General features: G+C 43.6%; 1 protein-coding gene across 1 annotated transcript in view; it reads left to right on the top strand.

Moving 5' to 3' along the window:
- Positions 1–556: 556 nt before the first annotated feature.
- Positions 557–22,873, top strand: part of Fam214a (family with sequence similarity 214 member A) — a 99,135-nt gene continuing 76,818 nt past the window's right edge. The window contains exons 1-2 of the mRNA XM_008829776.3: positions 557–1,021; positions 1,472–1,588. Coding sequence (XP_008827998.1) covers positions 1,573–1,588 — 16 coding nt within the window. The 5' untranslated portion in view covers positions 557–1,021; positions 1,472–1,572. The remainder of the gene's footprint in view (positions 1,022–1,471; positions 1,589–22,873) is intronic.

Here is a 22,873-nt window from a genome sequence, read left to right as displayed (position 1 = left end):
TGTCACATTGTTATACACAAGAAAATTATAGTTCCCCAACAATAACGTGGTGTCAGGAGTGTCCTCTTGGCCATGAGTCAGTGCTTTAGAAGTTTCGGGTTATTTTTAGCGCGTCGGGTGTTTCCGAAGCTTTGGGTTTTGAATCCTGGTAGATCTAAGGGAAATCTAGGGCTGCGGTGGGGAGGGGGCCCCATTCCCTGACATGCACGGCCGCCCACCTTCCTGGCCAAATTAATCGTGGGTTCCACGCTGAGCTGCACGCACTTGGGGCTGGATCGCAGCTCTGCGCCAGGCCAGCATCCCAAGTGGAGGAGACCCTATAATTATCCTTCCGTCTGGGGCAGGCCCCGGGGCGACATCTCCCGAGTGACCCCGCGCTCCCCAGCGCAGCTCCCACTCACACGCGCGCGGTAGGACCGGTCCCCAAACTCCAGTCCTGGGGCGCGCAGTGGCGTTTCCATAACTACCCGGCGCGCGCGCCTCGGCGGAGGAAGTGACGAGAGTGGGTTGGCTGTTGTTGGGACACGTGACCCGGGTAGTGTTTTGACAGGGCAAACTGAGAGAAAGACTCAGGGAGCGAGCGCGCAGGGCAGGAGCGGGGCGGGTACCCGCCGGAGCGCGGAGGAGGCTGGGCTGGGGCGCCGGTGGATGCGCAGCGCTGCGCTCCGGGAGGCTCAGCCGGGGACGCTGTGTGATGTGAGCGGCCGGGCGGCCGAGGAGAGCAGTGCCGAGAGGAGGAGCGAGCGGGTCCGGGAACCGCGGAACCCAGCGGGCCAGCCATGAGAGCCGCTCCGGAGCGGGCAGTAGCTCGCGTGGGCCGGCGACGCTGAGCACCTAGCCACGGCGGGACCCGACTGGACGGGAGCGGAGGCTGCGCGCGGAGCCGCCTGCCTTCCCCGGGCCACGTAGGGCTGGGGGCGGGGTGGGTCGGCCAGGCGTGAGGACCGGCTCTCCTGCTCACCAGTTCCGCGTGAACTTGGCCTCGGAGGCCTCCGGAAGGCTAGCCAAAGGAGAGCCCCAGGTGAGGCCCGGAGGGTGCGCCCAGGGAGGCGCTGGGGGTGAAGGAGGCCGGTGCGCCCGGCACTGCAGAGGTGCCACTGTGCCCGCAGGCGGTTTTAACCCAGGGGTTAGTTAGCTAGTGTAGCTCGGCTCTCATTGCTCCTCCTCCTCCTTGCCTGTACCTCCAGGGTATAAATAGATCCTGCTTTTGCTTCCTAGACGCTGTGTCAGAGCAGGACACCTTGGCCTGGACAGCACCGGGGCGGGGAGAGGAGTGCTAGGCCGGAGGACATAGGGGAGGCGGGGCATCAGACTTCAGCTTTTTCAGACCTGGCTAGGGTGCTGTCACTGCAGTCGGTGCCAGGAAGAGGCCTAACTTAACAGTAGTTTTCTTGCAAGATCTGGGGAGGTGGGGGTGGGGTAGGGGGGAAGGAGTTAAGACAAGATTCGATTTTTTAAAAATTTCTTTTAGCGTTTGGAAAACGAAGCAGAAGCCGTTGAGTCAGCGGCGAGCCTGTTGAAAGAACCCACACCTGTGTTTTACAGCACTTTGGGTGGAAATTGGATGCGAAAATGAAGCCAGACCGAGGTAAATGATTTATTTAAGTAGGGCTTATGTTGTGTTGTGTTTCTGTGTCTCCTTTTAGAGGTGTTAACCTAATTTTGCGGCAGGATCGACCATGTTGTATCACAGATGATGATCAGTCTCTGAGGATTCCAGCTGGCGAGGAAAAAAGGAAGGCTTGTGGAGTAGCGAGTTAGGGTCTCCATGGGACCACCGGTTCTAAGTAGTATCCCAGAGAGTACTGAGTATTTGGTGTGTGGGGAAATCAACTGCCAAGAGCAGCCTTCCTGTGAGTGGCCACAGTGCTTAGGATCATTTAAAAGTGGCAGTCACTAATCTTTAGGTAAAGTCAACCCAACTTCAAAAAGTTTGTAAACTTTTGAAACTTGAGCTTGATCTTGATAAGAATATTGCTTTATTAGCATTACTTCCATTACCGTGTGTGTGTGTGTGTGTGTGTGTGTGTGTTTTAGACAATGTTTCACTAAGTTGTCCAAAGTGGCCCAGGACTCCCTGTGTAACTCAGGCTGGCCTGAGTTGAACTCATGATCCTCCTACCTCAGCCTCCTTCATGTTGGCAGGTATGTACCACCACAAAGGCCCCCTTAGTCAATTTTTGTGCTTTAAGTGAACTTCAAGAGTTTGCAGAGTACTCCAGCATTCAACCTCTCATATGAAGTCAGAGCTGTTTTCATTCTAAACCTTTATTTTCAGGACTTAGAAAATAATATATAAACTCTGGCCCCACCCCATCTCGTAGGTTTTAAATAATATCTTACTATTTTTATTTTATGTGTATGACTGTATTTCCTGCATGTATGTAAGTGCACCCATGTCATGCAATGCCCACAGAAGTCAGAAGAGGGCGTTGGATCCCCTGGAACTGGAGTTACAGATAGTTGTTAGCCACCATGTGGGTGCTGGAAATCGAACCTGATTCCTCTTCAAGAATGACTAGTGCTCTTAACTGCAGAGCATCTCTCCAGCCCCAAAAATACCTTTAAATGGAAAAGGGTATCCACCAAGTCCCCCGGGCTGGCCTCCAACTAGAGACCCCCCTGCTTCATGCCCCCGGGTGTTGGGATTGCAGATGTGTAGCACATACCTGCTTTATAAACTAAGCTTTTCAAAGACTTCAAAAGGAATTATTTACCAGCCTTCTGATAAAGGAAAAGGGTGAATTTGAGAAGATTTTAATACAGTAGTGGTTAGAAGTGAAGGCTTTCTAGTCAGATGTGGGCTTGATTCCAGGGAACATTATAAGGTGAGAATCGTTGTATTTGGTAGGGAAGACAAGATAACAGCAATCCTTCCAAATCTGAGACTTCAGGATTGGAAATAGTGATTTATTCTCTGAAGTATATTTATGAAAAGCTATGCATTTAAATGGTTATTTTTCTATGGGATTCCATGTGATTGTATTTCAAAGTAATTAGAAATACAATTGTCTAGTTAAGTTTTTGGTCATAATGTCTATTAAAATATACTAGGAAGAAGTGGAAGACAGCTGTATGTAATTAGTTTTAGGTGTCTGGCTGTTACTTAATAAATTTCAAGCAATGTCTATAGAAGTATCTCCAGGGCTGTGCTGCTAAGGGCTGCCTTTGTACCATACTAAGTTTAGATTTTTAGATTACATCAGTGACTTTGAAAAAAATGGCACTGAAGTCAGAAGTTGTATCTCAGAATAAACAAACAAATAAAATCAAAGTCACTGTTTGTTTTGGGTTGTTGGTAAAAGTTGCTTTAAAGCTACAGCACTTAAAAATGTCATTTTCAAAACTACTAAAAAAATCTTATTATCTATTTTAGGTAAAACTAGTACCAAACCCCAAAAAACATTTAGTTATGTACTGATAAAGCTTAATAGGAAAAATGAATGTCTTCATCAAGATTCCCAAAGAAGTTCCCTTTAAAGTTGTAGCTTCCTGTATCATTCTGAGGGAAAAATGATGGTACCACAAGTTTAGTATTGCAGTTGTACTCCATAATGTCACAGATCTTCAGGTCCATGGCTTATTTTTACTTTGGAATGGGATTCAGAGTAATTACTGTCTTTTACTCAAGAAACTACTACAGAAACACTGAAATAAGTTTTGCTATAAATAGTTTTACACAGGTTTTTCATTATGTGTAGTATGGTTTTATATGGTCTCATGTAGCCCAGGTTAGCCTTGAACTTACTATATAGCTGAGGCTGGGTTTTTAAAAATTTGTTATTTTTATTTTATGTGTATGAGTGTTATGCCTGCATGTAGGTAAGTGCACCCATGTCGTACAATGCCCACAGAGGACAGAAGAGACTGTCGGATGCCCTGGAACTGGAGTTACAGACAGCTATTAGCTGCCATGTCGGTGCTGGGATTCAAACCTGGATTTTCTGCAAGAACAGTCAGTGTTCTTAAATGCTGAGCCATCTCTCCAGCCCCCTGAAGCTGGTCTTGAACTCCTAGCTCTCCTGCTTCTACCTTCCAAGTACCTACCTTTATTTTATTTATATGATGTGATGTTATTTGTTTTATTGAAACAGGGTTTCCCTGTAGCCACCAGGCTGCCCTTGATCTCACAGAGATCCACCTACCTCTCCGGAGTGCTAGGATTCAGGCATGTACCTCCACGTCCACTATTTTTTATCCTACCTTTATCTTAATAAAAATTAAAAAAAGAGGATCTGGAGATATGGCTCAGCGGTTAAGAGCACTTCCTGCTTTTCCAAAAGATCCGTGTTCAGTTCTCAGCACCCACTTAGGGCAGCTTCTCAACCTCTAATAACTCTACCTCTGGGGACCTGGTGCCCTCTTCTGATCTCCTGGGGCACCCACACATACTTGTATATACACATATACACAATAATAAAATATAATAAACCTGAAAAGAAAAAAAATTATGAAATCAATGTACTGTAACCTTGAGTTGATGGTAAAGGGCACTGCTAAAAATTGCAACTTTGTGCTGTTTCACAATCTAGGAAAGCCCTAACAAGATGGGTGGGTTTGTGAGTTTTTCTTGTCTGTAACCTAAGCCATTCTGTTTTATTGATTTGTATCTGATTTTTTTTCCTTTTTTTTCTTTTTTAGAAGAAGCATTTCATTACAGCTTTAACATACTCAATAACAGTTTCCAGAGCAAAGAGACATCTCTTTCAAAAGTGGCTATAAAATTTTTAAGTTTACTGTTGAATTAATACAATTATAAAATATTGAACTCAGTATAAGCCCTGTAAGTCATAAAATTGAATGAGTTTTTAACCTTTAAAAAAATCTCCATTTCATTTTAAAATGTACTGTTTCTTACAGAAAGACTCATTGTTTTTGCTAATAACACTGAGATGTTGGTGCATGCATCTCTAATCTGTATGTATCTGATTATTACTAGTCATAATCGGTTGCACTCGGATCCTTGGCACCTCTGTGTGTCTATAAAGTCATCGGGTAGATTTCAGTGGTAATGTTTATTACCTCTACTAATTACCATGATGTAAATTTTTATGCTTCCTCCTCAAATATAAGTCATTTAAAAAATTTGTTTATTTTTACGTGTGTATATGTCACATAGAATGTCCCAAACCATCTTACTCATCTATACACCCACTTCCCAGATGATAGCCTCCCTTCCCCACTAGAGCCCTTATACTCTGATATCCCTGCTACTGTCCACTGTGTTGTCGGCACCCCCAGCCATTCTCCACTACTTGTCCATCTGGTGAATCTAGTCAGCCTATCTAAAGGTCTTTGTTTTAGGAAGGTCAGCTGTTCCTCATCTAGCAGCAATCAGTTGTCAATATTCCTTTAGATGAGATTGGAGTCTGCTGTTCATTTTCCCAGTTCTATGCTGGGTTACTGTCTGGGAGTCCCTTGGGCCACCCTGGCCAACAACTCAAAAGAAGGTACTTCCTATCTGGCATTTTTGCTTGTTATGTAGCCTTTAGCTATGCATATGGACTCTTAAAAAATTATGTTGGCCCCTTTAATCTTTGGTTGTACTTTCCTTTGGGGTGTTTGAGGGCATACAGTTGGCCCAGGTGAAGCAATTTATTTTTACTCTTAAGGTCGTTTGAGGATCTGTTCCTCAGGGGTCACATGGGCTTGGGAGGCGCCCCTGGCTCCTTTCTTTTACCAGTTCTGCCTATGTGAAGATAAGTCAAAGGTCCTGCTCGACCATGGCTGGCTTCACTTGGAAGCCTGGAAGAAATGATTCCTCTGTATTGACCCTCCTCTTTGTAGACTGGACACTGGTTCAAGTCCATCTTGTGGGGTCTCCACAGCCTCCTTGATCAAGAGGACAGGTGACCCACCACAATTTTTAAAAAATTTTATTTATGCCAGGCGTGGTGGCACACACCTTTAATCCCAGCACTCAGGAGGCAGAGGCAGGCAGATCTCTTGAGTTCAAGGCCAGCCTGGTCTACATAGTGAGTTCCAGGACAGCTGGAACTGCAGAGAGACCTTGTCTCAAAAAGACAATAAATGTTTATTTATTATTATTTTTATTTTATGTGTATGCGTGTATTGCCTGCATGTAGGTAAGTGCACCCGTGTCCTACAATGCCGGAGAAGGTCAGAAGAGGCTGTCGGATCCCCTGGGACTGGAGTTACAGACAGTTGTTAGCTGCCATGTGGGTACTAGGATTCGAACCCGGGTCTTCTGCAAGAACAACCAGTGTTCTTAACTGCTGAACCATCTCTCCAGCCCCTGTATCTGATTTTTATGGTCCCTTGGTATTTACAGTCATAGTCATTAATATATTTATTCTTGTTTCTTTAATTTCTTGCTGTTAGTCTGTGATCTCAAGAACTACATAACCTGACTGATATTGAGTTCTCTGTACAATGAGTATGAATAAGGGTGTCTCTCAAATATTCATTCAAGAGTGTTAGTAAAGTAGCCAGGTGTGGCCCGAATTCTCTCTGGGTCTCCTGCACATGAGACAAACCATATAATATATTTTATGTGAGTTTATTAACTTACAAAGGAATGAGTACCCAGTGCCTAGCCCGGTGCTATCGCCACTCAGAGCCCGCCTTATCAGACCATGCCATGCCCATAGCCCCCATTTGCTCACGCCTCCAGGGCCAGCGATCTTGCCCCAGGTCCACAGGGAGTCAGTCCATTCTGTCTTTGAGTTGCTGTGCTGGCTGCTGAGTTTCCTACACCATCATGCTCTACTGGTGGCTCCTGGCTTCCATCCCAAGATCACTCCTAGCTTCCCTTCCTTCTTCCCGCTCCTGTCAGGCCCTGCCCATTGGAGGAACCAGCCAATCGGGAGACACCAGGCATGGTGGTACATGCCTTGAATCCCAGCTCTTGGGACGCAGAGGCAGGTAGATCTCTGTGACATCAAGGCCAGCCTGGTCTAGACAGTGAGCCCAAGGCCAATCTGGTCTAGACAGTGAGTTCCAGTCCAGTTGGTGCTACAGGGAGACCCTGTCTCAAAACAAAACAAAAAAGAGTGTTAGTAAAGTGTGATTTTAATGTAGTGACTCAGAAATAATTTGTTTAGGATGGAGCTGTGCTTCTGATTTTGACTCTTTATCTCTTCTTGTTATTGTTTGTTGGAGACAGTATCCTACTCTGTAGCCCACATTGACTAGGAAATTGCTATAAGATTTCTGAACAAGTGCACTCAGAGCCTCTTAGCCTATGGGACTGGATAATGGGTTTGGTTGGTTGATAGAAACAACTTAAGTGAGGAATCACAGAAAAATATCAATCTTAATTTTTTCATTTGTCTTTTTATGTAGGATAATACTTTTTTTCTTTTCCTTCTTTCCCATTTTCTTTTCAGTGCTAGAGATCAAACCAAGAGCCTTGCACACTCACTGAACTGCTGAGCAGTATCCCCAGTCTCTGTGGCTCTTTTGGAGGGCAAGATAGGGGGTCTGCTCTTTTACAGTTGGACATAATATTTCTTGTATAAACTAAACCAATAACACACAGTTAATATCTCTAGTTTCTATCTTTAAAGTGAAATAGGCTCTGCAGAGCAGTCTAAGGGTCAAATCTTATATTATTAATAATTTTAAACTTTATACATGATTTTATAGGTATCTTATGTGCACATAATTCAGCATTAGTATGTTTTAGGGAAAGGAGGTTTATGTTTATCAAAGTTATGTTTATTGAGGTTGGGGGTATAACTCAGGTATAATTCATACACTTATATTGTACAAGGTTCTGTTCAGTCCCCAACATGCCTGTGCTGCCTTGTTCTGTGGATGGATGGATGGATGGATGGATGGGTGGATAGATGATGGATGAATTCATGGATGGATTGATGGATGGTTGGATGGATGGGAGATGGATGGATGATGGATGAGTGGCTGGATAATTGATGGATGATGGTTGGATGGATGGTTATATTGATGGTTGGTAGAGGATGGATGATGGATGGATAGATGATAGATGGGTGGCTGGATGATTGATGGATGATGGTTGGATGAATGGTTATATTGATGGTTGGTAGAGGATAGATGGTTAGATGTATAGATAAATGATGGATTAATGGTTAGATGGATGATGGATGGGTAGTCAGATGAATGAACAGATGATAGATTGATAGATAGTTGATGGATGAAGGAATGGTTGATGGGTGGATGGATGAATGGAAGATGGTTGAGTGGATGGTGGATGAATGGTTAGATGGATGAATAGATGATAGATTGATAGATGGTGAATGGATGGATAGTGGATGGGTAGATGGTGGATAGTTAATGATGAATGACTGGATGATGGATGAATGATGGATGAATGATGGGTAGATGGATGGTTTAGGTAGATGCATGGGTAGATGATGGATGGATGAAGAATGGGTATTGAATGATTATGTGGATGAATGGATAGATATGCTCTTTACAAAGCATTCAGTTTGATTTTCACAGTTATAACTGTTTGAACTGTTTCTTTGGTTTCTTATAATAAATGGAGTAGCACAGATTAGGAACCAAAGACCAGATTCTTCTAGATTTTTTTGCAAAACTTATTTCTCAGTTAGTGAAACAGAAGCATGCAGGCAGCCAGGAAGTGTTCCCTCAGCTGCTGGTGTTGAATATCACACATCTGCTGGATGTATCAATCAGAAGTTTCTGTGATACCCAATTAAGATGTTACACATAGTCAGTAGTGTCTTACCCTAAGGTTAAACCTCTTAAAAACTTTTCAGGTAGTTACATAATGTTACTTGGGTAATGTTGATGATATGAGCCCTTGATGTCCTTGTTAGCCCAGGCTCTGGAGTCAGACCTGCAGCTCTTATTTGCTATGTGACTTTAATCACATTCATCTCTCTCTCAGTTTCCTTGTCTGTAAAATGGGAAGGACTCCAACTTCTCATAGTTGCTAGAATGAAATATGACACTGGGTGGCATGTGAAGGACCTAACAAAATACCTTTTATCCTGTTAAACATTACTGATAGTTATGTGTTGGTGAGTTGCAAAATATATTCAGGACGTAAGGAAATAAATGTGCAGTGACGTGATACTGTCTTATCTTCTTTTGCATTCATAGCATCCAATCTGGGAGTGTTGATGCAAATTCAATAGACTTTCAATATTTAGTTGTCTGGGAACACACACATGCAACAACCTACAGAGAGGCTGTGATACGTATCTAAATTTATTTATTTATACCATCATTTGTGTTATAATTACCTTGGTTTCTGTATGTAAGGAGTGATGTAGGTTCAGTAGGTTTTCTTGGATTAATTAAACTTTTGAATGATTTTAACTGCTTTCTACGGCTTGGCTGCTGGTGCGGAAGCAGTGCTGTTCCACTGTGGACTCGGGGATGTGCAGGTTGGGGTCTGGTCCTAGTTTTGTAAATGCCGAATGTCCAGTGTTTGAAAGGAAGTCTTTAAAATAAAAGTAATTAAAACATTCTATAATATAGACATATATTATCTTAATTTTGTTTACTTTTAAATGCTATTTGGGCTTACAGAAACTTATGAAAGAGTAAGATATAATTTGTTAGTAAATTATGTAAATATAATTTTTATTTTGATTCATATTTAAAAGTTTTGCAGGCCATGCCCAGTGCTTGAGTGAGAGTCATTAACTCAGTCTACAGTCAAACAATTTGATTCTTCTAAGTTTGGGTGAGAGGAGTGTGGTCTTAGTCTTTCCACCTTTCGTAAGGTCATTTTACACATTTTGTCATTGACCTTTTTATCACCATGGCTTGTGAACGTTTGTAGATGTAAACATTCCTGCTAATATCCAATGATGCTCTCCCAGATACCTGACGTAGAAGGAAGGGCATGCTGAGGGCCAGACACAAGTGGCAAGGGAATCAGGTACATTCCTCCCGTGGTGAGAGCAACTTGTTGCTAGATGGGTAAATCAAACAACAGAAATGACAAATGATGCAAGAAAACAAGTGTTGGCTGCATTCCCAGCTGCAGGTAGTGGTGGCGGTGCTAGTGATGACAGCTGATCCATGTGTCTTCTGTGCAGACTCTGCTCTAAGTACTTTACATGTAACTCACTCAATCTGCACAGTTATTCAAGGTAGAAAACTTTATCATCTTCATTTTGTAGATAAGTGAAACTAAGTCACAGAGAGAGCTTTGGATTCTTACCTGAGATTCCCCAGATACTGAAAAGGCCAGATTCAGAGTGAGCTTGAGCATATACTTACAGCCCACAGGTAGCAGTAATTCACATTAAAATAGATATCATGGTTAAATTGGTGTTAAAACAGCTGGACAAGGACCAGAAGATGGCTCAGCAGGTAAAGGTACTTTACCTACTGGTGGATCCCTGGGATCCATGTGATAAAGGGAGAGAGCCAGGTCCCAAAAGTTGTCTTCTCAGGGGCTGGAGAGATGGCTCAGTGGAGTACTGGCTGCTCTTGCAAAGGACCTGGGTTAGTTTCCCAGCACTCACGTGGCAGCTAACAACCATCCAGAACTCCAGTTCCAGGGAATCCGATGCCCTCTTCTGACCTTGGGCATTGCATGACACAGGTGTACTTACATATGTTCAGGCAATACTCATACACATAAAATAAATTTTTTTAAAAGTTGTTCTCTGACTTCCACACATATGCTGTACTGTGCCCTGCCCCTCAAACACACACATATACTTTTAAAAAATATTTAAAAAACAAAACAACAACAACAAAAAGTTTTTTTTAAATAGACTTGAGGAAACCTGGCAAGACAATTGGTGAGTTTTATGGTGGGGATGCTGCCTGTCCACTCTTGGTTTTGGCGTGGGGACTGTAATAGTACCTTGGCTTAGAGTTATTTTGAGAATGAAATAAGGTAACATACATAATGTGCTTAGAATAGCGGCTGCCACTTAGTGAGCATGCAAATGTGGGCTGTTGTTCCTCTTGGACGTTTTCTAAGGAAGAAGCCAATCATCCAGTGAAAGCCTAAGGACAGAACAAAGGGGCTGATTCAGCTCCCTCTTCAGTCAGTGATCTGAATTGAGAGCTGGCCACGTTGGTCTGTCACCCACTTATGCTGATGAGTCTTCACACATCAGGAGCTGTCAAATAATTGCTGGCTTGATAGAACTTCTGAGTCTCATAGTAAAGGGGTGGACAGGGAGGTACCCTGTGTTTTTGCCTGTCATCCCATAGGAAGGACGTGATTTAGTGGACCAAGCACTGTTATTTCTCTGAAGGATGAGGGGAAAAAAAATAATTGGAAGGTAGAGTTGAGAGGCTAATGTGTATGTAAGAGAGTGATTTAAAATTCGATTTATCTTCAAAAAGTGAAGAAACCTATGTGTTTTGAGTGTCTCACATTATTAACAAGTACAGAAAAATATTTAGTTGTTTTAAACAAACATTTATATTTATTTTTGTTGGTTTGTTTTGTTTTTTGAGACAGTCTTACTGGGGAGCTGGGGTCATAGGTATGCACCACCACACCTGGCTACATTTGCTCTTTGGTCCCTCTCGTCTTTGTATCTAATTATGGTAATGTCTCCCCTTCCTTTTGAGGCTGAGGACCTTTTTAAGGAGGATATTAAACTTAGAGTAACAGTGCTGATTTTGAGTACATGTGTGATAGAAGGGAAAATGACCATACTTCTTTCTTCATAGGTAAATCAAAGACAAGTTGTCAGTTTTTAATTCTATCCTTGCTCTGATGGGTAAAAAAAAATTCAGAGTAGAGCCAAACATGTTGACTCACACCTGTACTCCCCTTAGCTCCCTGGAGGCTGAGGCAGGAGGATTGTCACAAATTCAAGGCCAGCCTGTAGAGTGAGTTCCAGGTCAGTCTGGACTTCAGTGAGATTCTGTCAAAACAACAAAATTAGAATAGTTTCTTGATTATGTCACACTTTTTTACATAATCAAAACACTAGACCCAGAGCCCACATGTAAAACCTAAACTCCAGGAAATAATCTGAGGTGAGCTTTGCACATTCTCCACTCATCTAAAAGACATTCCTCAGGTAAAACCTAACAAGCCTCGTTCATGTCTTCTCTTCGTTCATGCCCAGCCTGGGCTGCCTTTTTGGTTGTTTTTAATCTTGTTTTGTGCTCAGCCCTTCTCTCCAGCAACCCCCTGTGAAGCTCTTTGTCTTTCTCTTCTAGGCTGAAATGTCATTTTTCAGAGTGTTTTTCCTGACTATCCTACATGTTCAACCAATATTGCTACTGTTAATATATCTATTAAACTAGATGTCCCTTATTAGTCTGTCAGCAGCCTGTATTCCTTGATAGCATTTACCAGATTTTCTATTTACCCTTTTCCTTGTTTGCTATCTGTCTCTTCATGAGGGCACAGCTGTGTTCCCATCACTCAGCAGTGTAGATGGCAGGTGTATTGTGGGTGCATAGGAGGTACGCAGTGCATATTTGTTGAATGAACAAATGGCAGTACACATCAGTGTTTATGAAAGTAGGAGCAGGAGAAGGTAGTTATTATTGATTCTTTTACTGACACCCACTGAAATCCTGCCAATTTAGGTATTTGTTTGATTCTTTCTTCAAATCCATTTAAAAACATTTGCCTGTGAAGGGTGTTTCGAGGGGCATAATAGAACAAGCCACCATGCCCTGTATTATGTAGTGCTGAGCATAAAACCCAGAGCTTCTTGAATGTTAAGCAAGCACTCTACCAACTGGGCTGCATCCCCAGCCCAGCATTTGCCCATTAAAGAAACGTTATAAATATTTTAATATGAAATGTAGTTGAATTGAAATAAAACACTGCAAAATAAGTAGACAAAAGTTGTTTGGTGTCAGTGGTCTCTCCGTGTGTCTGATTAACATGATTCACACAGACATTTTCAGGAAGTTCCTGATCTCTATCACCATGTTCAGTTTGTTTCTGTGAGTGTTTCGGGGCGGGAAGGAGGAGGTTAAATTGGTGAACTTCTCATGTACAAGCACAGGATAGCATGAGGAATGGGATAGAGCAGTAGCAGCTCAGTTTTCTGTTTCTCCTCAGCTGCTCTGAGGAAATCATTTTAGAATTCTTGTAAAAAACTACTTTTAGCTAACACAAGAGGTCAGTAGATCCTTACGTCACCACTGACCTTGTGGCATGCACTCTGAAAACTAGAAGTGAAACTAGGCATTGAACCCTATAGAGTGGTTGCAATGGGGGAGGGGAGATAGATTAATTTGGAGCACTTCCAGCTGTTTCTGAGTGGTAATGAGAAGCTTTGATAGCACTACAGCACAGAGATTGGGACAGAGGCAGACACTCGGAAGTTGGTAGAAAATACAGAACAAGGAGGTGCTGACCAGAGTTGCATTTAAAAATGTACAGTACTACCTGGGATTTATTAGGACTTGGAGCAGAGCTCCTCCACTTCTGAAAACCCAGAATTCAGACTTGTTTCATGGTGCTGCAAGTAATGGTCATTGTAAAAAAAGAAACCATTTGTAGGGGGCAGGAGTAGCTGGAGACATGGCTCAGTGGTTAAAAGCACTTATTGCTCTTGCAGAGGACCCCAGTTCAGTTCCCAACACCCACATCAGGTGTCTCACAACTGCCTGTAACTCCAGCTCCAAGGGGATCTGACACCACAGGCACCTTCACACAAGTGATACACATACAAACAAGCAGATAAACACACATGCACATCAATAAAAATGAAATTTTTACAAAGGAAAAAGAGAGCCGGAGAGATGGCTCAGTGGTTAAGAACACTGGTTGTTCTGGCAGGTTTGAATCCCAGCACCCACATGGCAGCTAATAACTGTCTGTAACTCCAGTCCCAGGGGATCTGACAGCCTCTTCTGACCTCCGTGGGCATTGCACCACTCACCTACATGCAGGCAATACACACATACACATAACACAAAAATAATAAAAAAGAAATCTTTGGTGGGTTAGTGAGTCTGAGCATAATTTAAAATGTGCTTTCCAAGGGGCTAGAGAGATGGCTTAATGCTTAAGAGCACTAAATGGTCTTGCTGAGGACCTGGGTTCAGTTCCCAGCATCCCTGTGGTGGCTAACGGCCATCCATAACTCCAGTTCCAGGGGATTTGATGCCCACTCCTGACCTCTGAGGGCATTGCATGACTCAGAGGCACACTTACATGCATGCAGGCAAAACACTCATACACATAAGTAATAAAATATTTTTTTAATGTGCTTTTTGGGAGTACAACCAGTTTGCGTTTGAGGATTAGCAGTTCTAAATTTCCATATTTATTTCCCTACTTACTAAATACATGCATTCTTCTTCTTTTTCTTTAAGATTTATTTACTTTTGTTGGGTGGGGTTTTAATCCTAGCACTCAGGCAGCAGAGACTGGTAGATCTCTGTGAGATCTAGGCCAGCCCAGTCTACATAGTGAGTTCCAGGTCAGCATGACTACAGGGAGACCCTGTCTCAAAAATAGGGAAAAATAAAAATTTTTTTTGGTCTTTTTTAGACAGGGTCTCCCTGTAGCCCCAGCTCTCCTGGAACTTATGTGTGTGTGTGCAGGTGCCCAGGGAGGCCAGAAGAGAGCATTGGAATCTTTGGAATTGGAGTTATAGGCAACTGTTAGACACCTGATGCCGGTGCTGGGGATGGAATACTGGAGGCAACAGCTCATATTCAGATACCAATAGCAGTCCTTATTAGCTTGGTGAATTTAGGAAAATGAAGGTCTCTAAATCTTAGTTGCCCTAAACTGTAAAAATAAGAATAAATTCTTTTATTAAAGGTTGCCGTTAGAGTTAAAGAACATAATGCATATTAGATCTAGCTCAATTCCTGGACTCAGGTAGATACCAACTTCCCATGAAAATACCAACTTCCAAAACTGAGGTTGTAGCGTATCTCGGATTCTAGGACCACATGAAGCACACCTGCACTTGTCAGGCACTGTCTGTGCTCTGTGTCATCGCTGTATGTACATTTACCCTCGTGGCACTTGTGCTCAACTGCAGAATTTGATCAGCCCTCAGTTTCCTGCTGTACCAAGGACTGAACCCAGGGCAGAGCAGCTTCCTGCAACGTTGACCCCTGTCATTAATGTCCTTTGCTCTTTCAGCAGTATTTCAGCCTGCTATAAATTAGGAGAAAGGGAGAAGCTCCACCTTCCCTGATTGTAGAATTCAAATTGCCATGTGATGGATTTGGATTTCTGTGTCATTGGTTTTATGTATGAGTTGCTGTACCTTTCTCCTTCAACTTCATCTCTAAATCACAAGTAGACATCCCTTCAATTTTTTGAGATCCCAGCAAGAAATGGGATAGAGTGTACATCGTCTGATGAATGAGGAAGCACCACTTCTGTCAGAGTTCCCAGGGGTAGCTGACTTCCCAGGTTAATGTCAAGGCTCGGATGGTCTTTGGCAGACAAAGCAGCTGTATTGAGCCTTAAAAGAGAGGTATGATTTGGATAGATGGACACTTAAACAGTGGTTATGGGTTGAGGCAACTCAAAGGACATTCTGAGGAGAGAGCTATAGTGTAGAGGTAGAACTGAGGGATCTAAGGGACAGCAGGCAGACTCCTGGACTGCACCGGGGTATCTAAGGGGCAGCAGGCAGACTTCTGGACTGCACTGGGTATGTAAGGGACAGCAGGCAGACTCCTGGACTGCACCGGGGGATCTAAGGGGCAGCAGGCAGACTTCTGGACTGCACTGGGTATGTAAGGGACAGCAGGCAGACTCCTGGACTGCACCGGGGGATCTAAGGGGCAGCAGGCAGACTTCTGGACTGCACTGGGTATGTAAGGGACAGCAGGCAGACTCCTGGACTGCACCGGGGGATCTAAGGGGCAGCAGGCAGACTTCTGGACTGCACTGGGTATGTAAGGGACAGCAGGCAGACTCCTGGACTGCACCGGGGGATCTAAGGGGCAGCAGGCAGACTTCTGGACTGCACTGGGTATGTAAGGGACAGCAGGCAGACTCCTGGACTGCACCGGGGGATCTAAGGGGCAGCAGGCAGACTTCTGGACTGCACTGGGTATGTAAGGGACAGCAGGCAGACTCCTGGACTGCACCGGGGGATCTAAGGGGCAGCAGGCAGACTTCTGGACTGCACTGGGTATGTAAGGGACAGCAGGCAGACTCCTGGACTGCACCGGGGGATCTAAGGGGCAGCAGGCAGACTTCTGGACTGCACTGGGTATGTAAGGGACAGCAGGCAGACTCCTGGACTGCACCGGGGGATCTAAGGGGCAGCAGGCAGACTTCTGGACTGCACTGGGTATGTAAGGGACAGCAGGCAGACTCCTGGACTGCACCGGGGGATCTAAGGGGCAGCAGGCAGACTTCTGGACTGCACTGGGTATGTAAGGGACAGCAGGCAGACTCCTGGACTGAACTGGGTATGTAAGGGACAGCAGGCAGATTTCCTGGACTGAACTGGGGTGTCTAAGGTGGCAGTAGGCAGACTCTTGGACTGAGAGTTTATTTAGGGATGGAAAAGATTAGGGTTTTGAATGTCAAGCTAGGGACTTTGGGCTTCGTTCATTTGACAGTGGGTACCTTGAGAGGATTACAGAGACTTTTTTTTTTAAGTATTTTTTATTTATTCAATAATTTCATACAATGTATTTTGATCCTATTCAGATCTCTCCACCCCACCTTACTAACCACCACCCCCTTCATGTCCTCTGTTGTTGTTATTTTTTAAGGCATATTGAGTCTAATCTGTGTTTCCCAAGTGCTCTTGAGTGTAAGTCTCCCTTGCAGTCAAGCTGGTAGGTTGACCACTAAGAAAAACTCATTCTTAGGGCTGCTGAGATGGTTCAGCAAGTAAAGGCATTTGCTGCCAAGCCCCGTGGCATGAGTTCTATTCCCAGGATCCACAAGTTATCCTCTGGCCTCCACATGTGTAATAGGCCCCTCCACATTAAGTAAATATATATATTTTTTAAAAGTTGGGTGTGGTGGCACATGCCTTTAATCCCAGCACTTAGGAGACAGAGACAGAGGCAGAGGCAGAGGCAGGCAGATCTCTGTGAGAATGACGCCAGCCTGGTCTACATAACAAGTTCCAAGCCAGCTAGGGCTACACGGAGACCCTGTCTTTTTTTTAAAAAAAACCTGACTTTCCCTCTCCCAGCATCTGTCAATCACCCGTAGATCCTCAGTTACAGCTGGGGCTTTCTGGCTACCTCCCCCATCCATACTGGGCCCTTGTCTGGCTTGGGTTTGCACAGGTCTTGTGCATGCTGTCATAAGCACAGTGGGTTTATATGTGTAAATACCTGTGGTGTCTAGACAACACAGATTCCTTGCATTCTTCACCTCTGGCTCTTACAACCTTTCTACTCCCTCTTCTGCAATGATATCTGAGCCTTGGGAGGAGAGGGTGTGATTTAGGTGTCCCATAGAGGGCTGAACACTCCACAGTCAGAGAACTTTTTAGAAGAATATATTTAATTTCTTGAATTTTTCCATAAGGAAGCCTAGAGATATTACTATCTGATAGTCTTAAAACAGTTTTAAACTCAGGATTACATTACCACCTGCACTTATAAAATCATCCAGCACTGACCTCTGCTCTTGACTAATTTAATTTCTCTTCTTTATTTTTCCCTCTGTCTCCACTCTTTTCATGAACATGAAGGATTAGTATTCTCTTGTGACTGTTGTTGGAGCCATGAACTCAGTACACAACACTAATAATCCCATGTCTGTAGTTTTATAATATTCTTGTCAGAGTAGTAAACTGCACTGTGATTTTGAAATAGCTTCGGGTTCTAACAAGTGAGGGAGAAATGCACACGGTAAGATTAGAGGTTCTTTTTCTCATTCTAGACAGTTGCTTACAGAAGCTTAATAAATTATATGGAATTAGATGCTTCATCCTCAGCTTCGTATGAGCAGTGAGCCTGGAGATACCTGCCGTGATGATAAGCTTTCCTAGCTGTGCTGAGGAAAGACTGCACATGATCATCCTTCCCTACCCCAACCCAGAACTTGTTTCACAACAAAGCTTTAAGAAGAAAAGCTTAGCTGGGCGTGGTAGCACACACCTTTAATTCCCGCACTAGAGGCAGAGGCAGGCAGATCTCTGTGAGTTCAAGGCCAGTCTGGTCTACATAGAAGAAGAAGGGAGGAAGAGGAAGGAGGAGGAAGGAGGAAGAGGAGGGGGAAGGGGGGGAGGAGGAGGAAAGCTTGTAGACAGTAGGAGAGGTAAAAAAAGCATGAAGCTCTCAACTCCTGAGTCTTAGCTCTGCCCGTGTGTGATGGTTAAATTAGATGACTTCAGAGAGCCCTTCTAGGTTCCATGTTCTGTCAGCATGTTCTATGAGTCTTTACACTGACAAGCTGTCTATTTAAGTTGGGAAGGATACAGCCAGGCCTTAGAGGAAGTGTATTCCCAGCTTAGTAATCACTCTGGTGAGTGAATGCTGGTCCTGGAGGCAGACTGTTCTCCAGCTTGCCTCTAACCCTGGCCTGGGCCTTCCTTATAACTTAAGTTGCAGAGTTCAGGCATCTCCCAGTCACTCTGGATTGGTAAGCAGAGGAAATTCCGTAGGTTACACACATAGTGGAACAGATTAAATTCCATTATGAACTCTCAGGCCATGAAAGGGCTTTTGTTTCTCTGCAGTTTTCTTTTCTTGATATCATTCTGCTCCTGGAATCCAGGTGGGAGCGAATCCTTGGAGAATGAGAGACTCTTTCACTTTCACAGTTGAAAAAAGGAGGTTCAGAGAAAAGAAGTAACCTCTCCAACTATGAAAGATGGCCTCTGACTTCCTGCCCTTCCAGTATTGTACTGTCTCTAACACCTGTTCCCAAGGCTGTTGTAGCATCAACGGAGGTAAGCATGGAAAGTGCTCAGACCATGATTTGATTCCAAATAAATATTCAGAACTGTTGTCTCTTGTTTCACATATGTTAGTATCTCTTTTTAAACATTTTTTTTATTTGGGCTGGGCATGGTGGTATATGCCTTTAATTCTAGCACTTGGAAGGCAGAGGCAGATGGATTTCTGGGTGCTAGAGGCTAGCCCAGTCTACGTAGCGTATTCCAGGCCAGCCATTGCTATATAACAAGGCCCTGTCTCAAAAAAACCTTATTTTACTTATGTGTACATCTATGTGTGTGTGAGTTACATTCATGCAGGTACATTGAATCCCCTGGAGCTGGAGTTACAGGTGGTTATAAGCCTCCCAGTGTGGTTGCTGTGAGTGGAACCTGGGTCCTTGCAAGAGCAGCAAGCACTCTAAAGAACTGAGCCACCTTTCCAGCCCAGATTTTTTTTTTTTTTAATACATAGGATTAATACACATTCCAAATGCTCTGAAAGAAACCTACAAAACCAAGAGAGAGATGAGATCAGGAAGAAGGCCTCCTGGAGGTGCTTGGGTAAGCTTTCTGAGAGAGTGAGCAGAAAACAAGAGGGAGCCAGCTGTGCAAGGATAAGGGGGTGGTCCAGGCAAGGGAGCGCCATGTGCAAAGGTCCTCGCTTTAGAGAAAGCCTCGCATGCTCTGAAACTGAAGGAAGACCAGGCACTGGGGTTTGTGCTGCCTCCATTTCCTCATTTCAGCTTATCTCCTTTCCAGAGTATTCTTAAAGGGCAGGGAATGCATCTGGCCCCCTTGCTGTGTTCCTTATGCCTGTCATGGTATTGGCACAGAATTGAATTTATAAGATGTTTTAAAAACATTTACATGTCTATGTTATGTTTAATAAACACCAGTGCCTTAGAGATAAGGACTTTTGATCCCTTTCAACAGGAGTAAGCTAGGATGCATCAAGGTTTTTGTTTTGTTTTGTTTTCTGTGTGTGTGGTTGTGTGTGTGTGTGTGTGTGTGAGAGAGAGAGAGAGAGAGAGAGAGAGAGAGAGAGAGAGAGAGAGAGAGTCTCATGTAGCCCAGGCTGCCCTTGAACTCCCTATGACCTTGAACCCCTGATTCTCCTAACTCTGCCTCCCAAATGCTGGCTGTACCACCATACCTGACTGTTGATATGGGACTTTAAAAAAAAAACTGAAAAGGAACTTGTAAATATTAACACACCTTAATAAAGTATTTCAAATAATTTCAGAGATAGAGTTCATAATAAGTTATAAAATGAAAAGCTCACCAAATTACAGTATTCAGCTTTTATGTCTCTAACTGTATCTTGAAGTTCAAAACTGTCCAGGAGGAATGGTATGGATTAAATGCCACAAGGGATGGTCCTGGCTTATCCCTGTCACCCCTGTGCCCAATGCTATTCACAGTTTTCTTCTTTCATACTATATGTGCCACTTTTTGGACAGTGAGTTTTGTTAGCTCTTGGGTTGTCCTGCTGGGCATTCAAATCTTGTCTTTCATAACTTGTATTATACATATTTTGACATGTTCCTACTCAAAGTAATCTAAAATTTTATGAATAATTCCTTCTATAATAAGGGTAGTTAGTGACGTTACATTGGTTAATGTGACTTAACAATTTAGAATCAGTATACACAGTAAACCCTTTTCGGCAACAACTGTTCACTGAGCACCTGCTGTGCCTGACACATGCATGCTGGGAGAGTCCTGATGAGCAGGAGTTAGCGGGCGGAGAGGGGGGTTTAAAGTCCTGGTGGCTTCCTTCCAGGGTCAGACAAATGTGGAATTTTAGTGGGAAGAGGTAGGGCCAAGGGAGCTGTCCAGAGGCAGAATCATCCAATGATGGTGCAGACACAGGATCCCTCTGTTCTCCTCTCCTTTCTCCCTTTCCCTCCCCCCCTTTCTCTCTGTTCACTTCTCCCCCTTCCCTTCCCACCTCCCTTTTTCTTACTCTCTTCCTCCTGGACAGGGTCTCTGTTGTCCAGGTTGGGTTGGAACTCACAATCCTCCAGCCTCAGCTTCTCTGTTTACTGGGATTTCAGTCATGTGGCACCACGTCAGTTCTCTACTTCCTTTTCTGTTTGTGATGGTCTAAAATAGTCTTTGCTTCACTGGGGAGTTGGGTTTTTACTTTGCTTCTGAGATTGAGGATTTATTACTGTGAAATTTATTCACAGTAAGTGCAGGCTTCCATTGAGGTGCTATTTGGGAGGACTTACTGCTTTCCCCTCTAGATAGTACAGCTTAAAACCTACCTGGTTAAAATGTGACTTACAAATGATTGAAACATTCAGCAGTGCCTGGTAAGTACTTGGTAAACTGAAATTGCATTGGAAATGGAAAGCTTTGGTTAAAGGATTTGCATGAGGAAAAGACTCTTGTCTCCTTCTGCACAGAAATCCATGTTCAGTAATTACAGATTGCACCCTGAATCCTTAGGCTGTGAGTCCAAGGAGATGGTGTCACCACTAGGGAAGGTCTGTAGAATAGTTCTGCCAGGCTGTGAAGTATGTGAATTTTGGCTATAAATCCCTTAGCTAGTTATTTTTTCAAATTCTAATAAGTAAAACAAAGCCTAATAACCCAGTATATGCCTTAAAGTCCACGTTCGTACTGAGTGTGACAAAGTAGCCTGTAACCCCTGCACTCTAGAGGAAAGTTTGAGGCCAGCCTGGGCTATGTAGCCAGCCCCATTCTCACAGAATCAATAATAATAATAATATTAACAATAGTAATAATAATAATAATAATAATAATAATAATAATAATAATAATAACCAACAGCAGGGAAGCCAGTGTCAGGTGGATGCTGGGAAGTAGAACTAGATACCTTTTGGGGGTGGGGAGACAGGGAGTATATTATGGTGGAACCAGGTACCCACTTGGAACAGGGTAGGGGTTTATGATAATTAAAATCATCTCACTACAATCTGTCGTGGAAGGTATTTGACATTGCTGCAGCTGACAACCCCTTCATGCAGTGGTGGCTGATGTTTTCTTTCTCATTTATTTAAAAACAGTAGGGCTGGAGAGATGCTTTAGCACTTAAGAGCACTTGCTGCTCTTACAAAGGATTAGGGTTCAGTTCCGTGCACCTACATGGTGGCTATAGTTCCAGAGACTCCAACACCCTCCTCTGACCTCTGTGGGCATTGCACACATGGTATGCTTGCATACATGTAGGCCAAATGTTCACATACATAAAATTAAAGTAGATTTAAAAAAAGCAATAGGGCTGGAGAGATGCCTCAGCAGTTAGAAGCACTTACTACTCTTCCATATGACCTGACTTCAGTTCCCATGTACCACACCAGGTGGCTCACAACTACTTGTAACTCCAGCTCCAGGGGATCCAGTGCCCTCTTCTGGCCTCTTTGGGTACCTGTTCACATGTGACATACACAAATGCCATGTATACACATGAATAAATAGAAATAAATCTTAAACGAAAATGACCATTTCAATCTCTTTATCAATTTTTAGCACATTAGTCCTATTACCTGCTCTATGTATGCTTTTTACTTGTTTGTTGCAGCATAGTGCAGTGCAGGAGATGGACCCCAGGGCCTTGTGTATGCCAGGAAAGTACTCTACTATTGAACTACATACATCCCAATCCCTCGTTTTTAAGAGAGGGTCTTTCTGTGTAGCCCAGACTGCCCTGGAGCTTGCTGTGTCTTCCAGGCTGGCTCAAACTGCCCTGTCTTCCTGTCTCAGTCTTGCTAGTACTGGGATTACAGATGTGTGCTACCACACCTAGGCTTATTAAGTCCTCCTTAAAGATTTATGAGTTTGACTAAGTCTGTACAGCTGTTCACCTTACCAGATAGATTTCTGCTGATTGTCCAAAATATAAAATGTAGAATCTGCCATTTGTGTCAGTTCCTGCCTCTGTTCATAAAGATGATGATATATATACCAGTGAGAGGCTCTTAGGCTTGGGGTAGGGTTTAGAGTTATACCCTGGGTAACCCACCAGCTGCTTTAATTTGTGTGGTCAGTCAGTTCCTGAATCTTTAAAATAGTTGTTTACAAAGTTGCATTTGTCAACTTTTGGTTCTAGATTTTTAGAGTTGACTTGAACAGAGCCTTCTTTGCAATAGCAGGGA

The sequence above is a fragment of the Nannospalax galili genome, unplaced genomic scaffold (assembly GCF_000622305.1).
Source record: "Nannospalax galili isolate Female #2095 unplaced genomic scaffold, S.galili_v1.0 scaffold213, whole genome shotgun sequence".
Classification (NCBI taxonomy): Eukaryota; Metazoa; Chordata; class Mammalia; order Rodentia; family Spalacidae; genus Nannospalax; species Nannospalax galili.
Note: the sequence above shows the minus strand (reverse complement) of the source record. Positions and strands in the feature narration are given on the sequence as shown.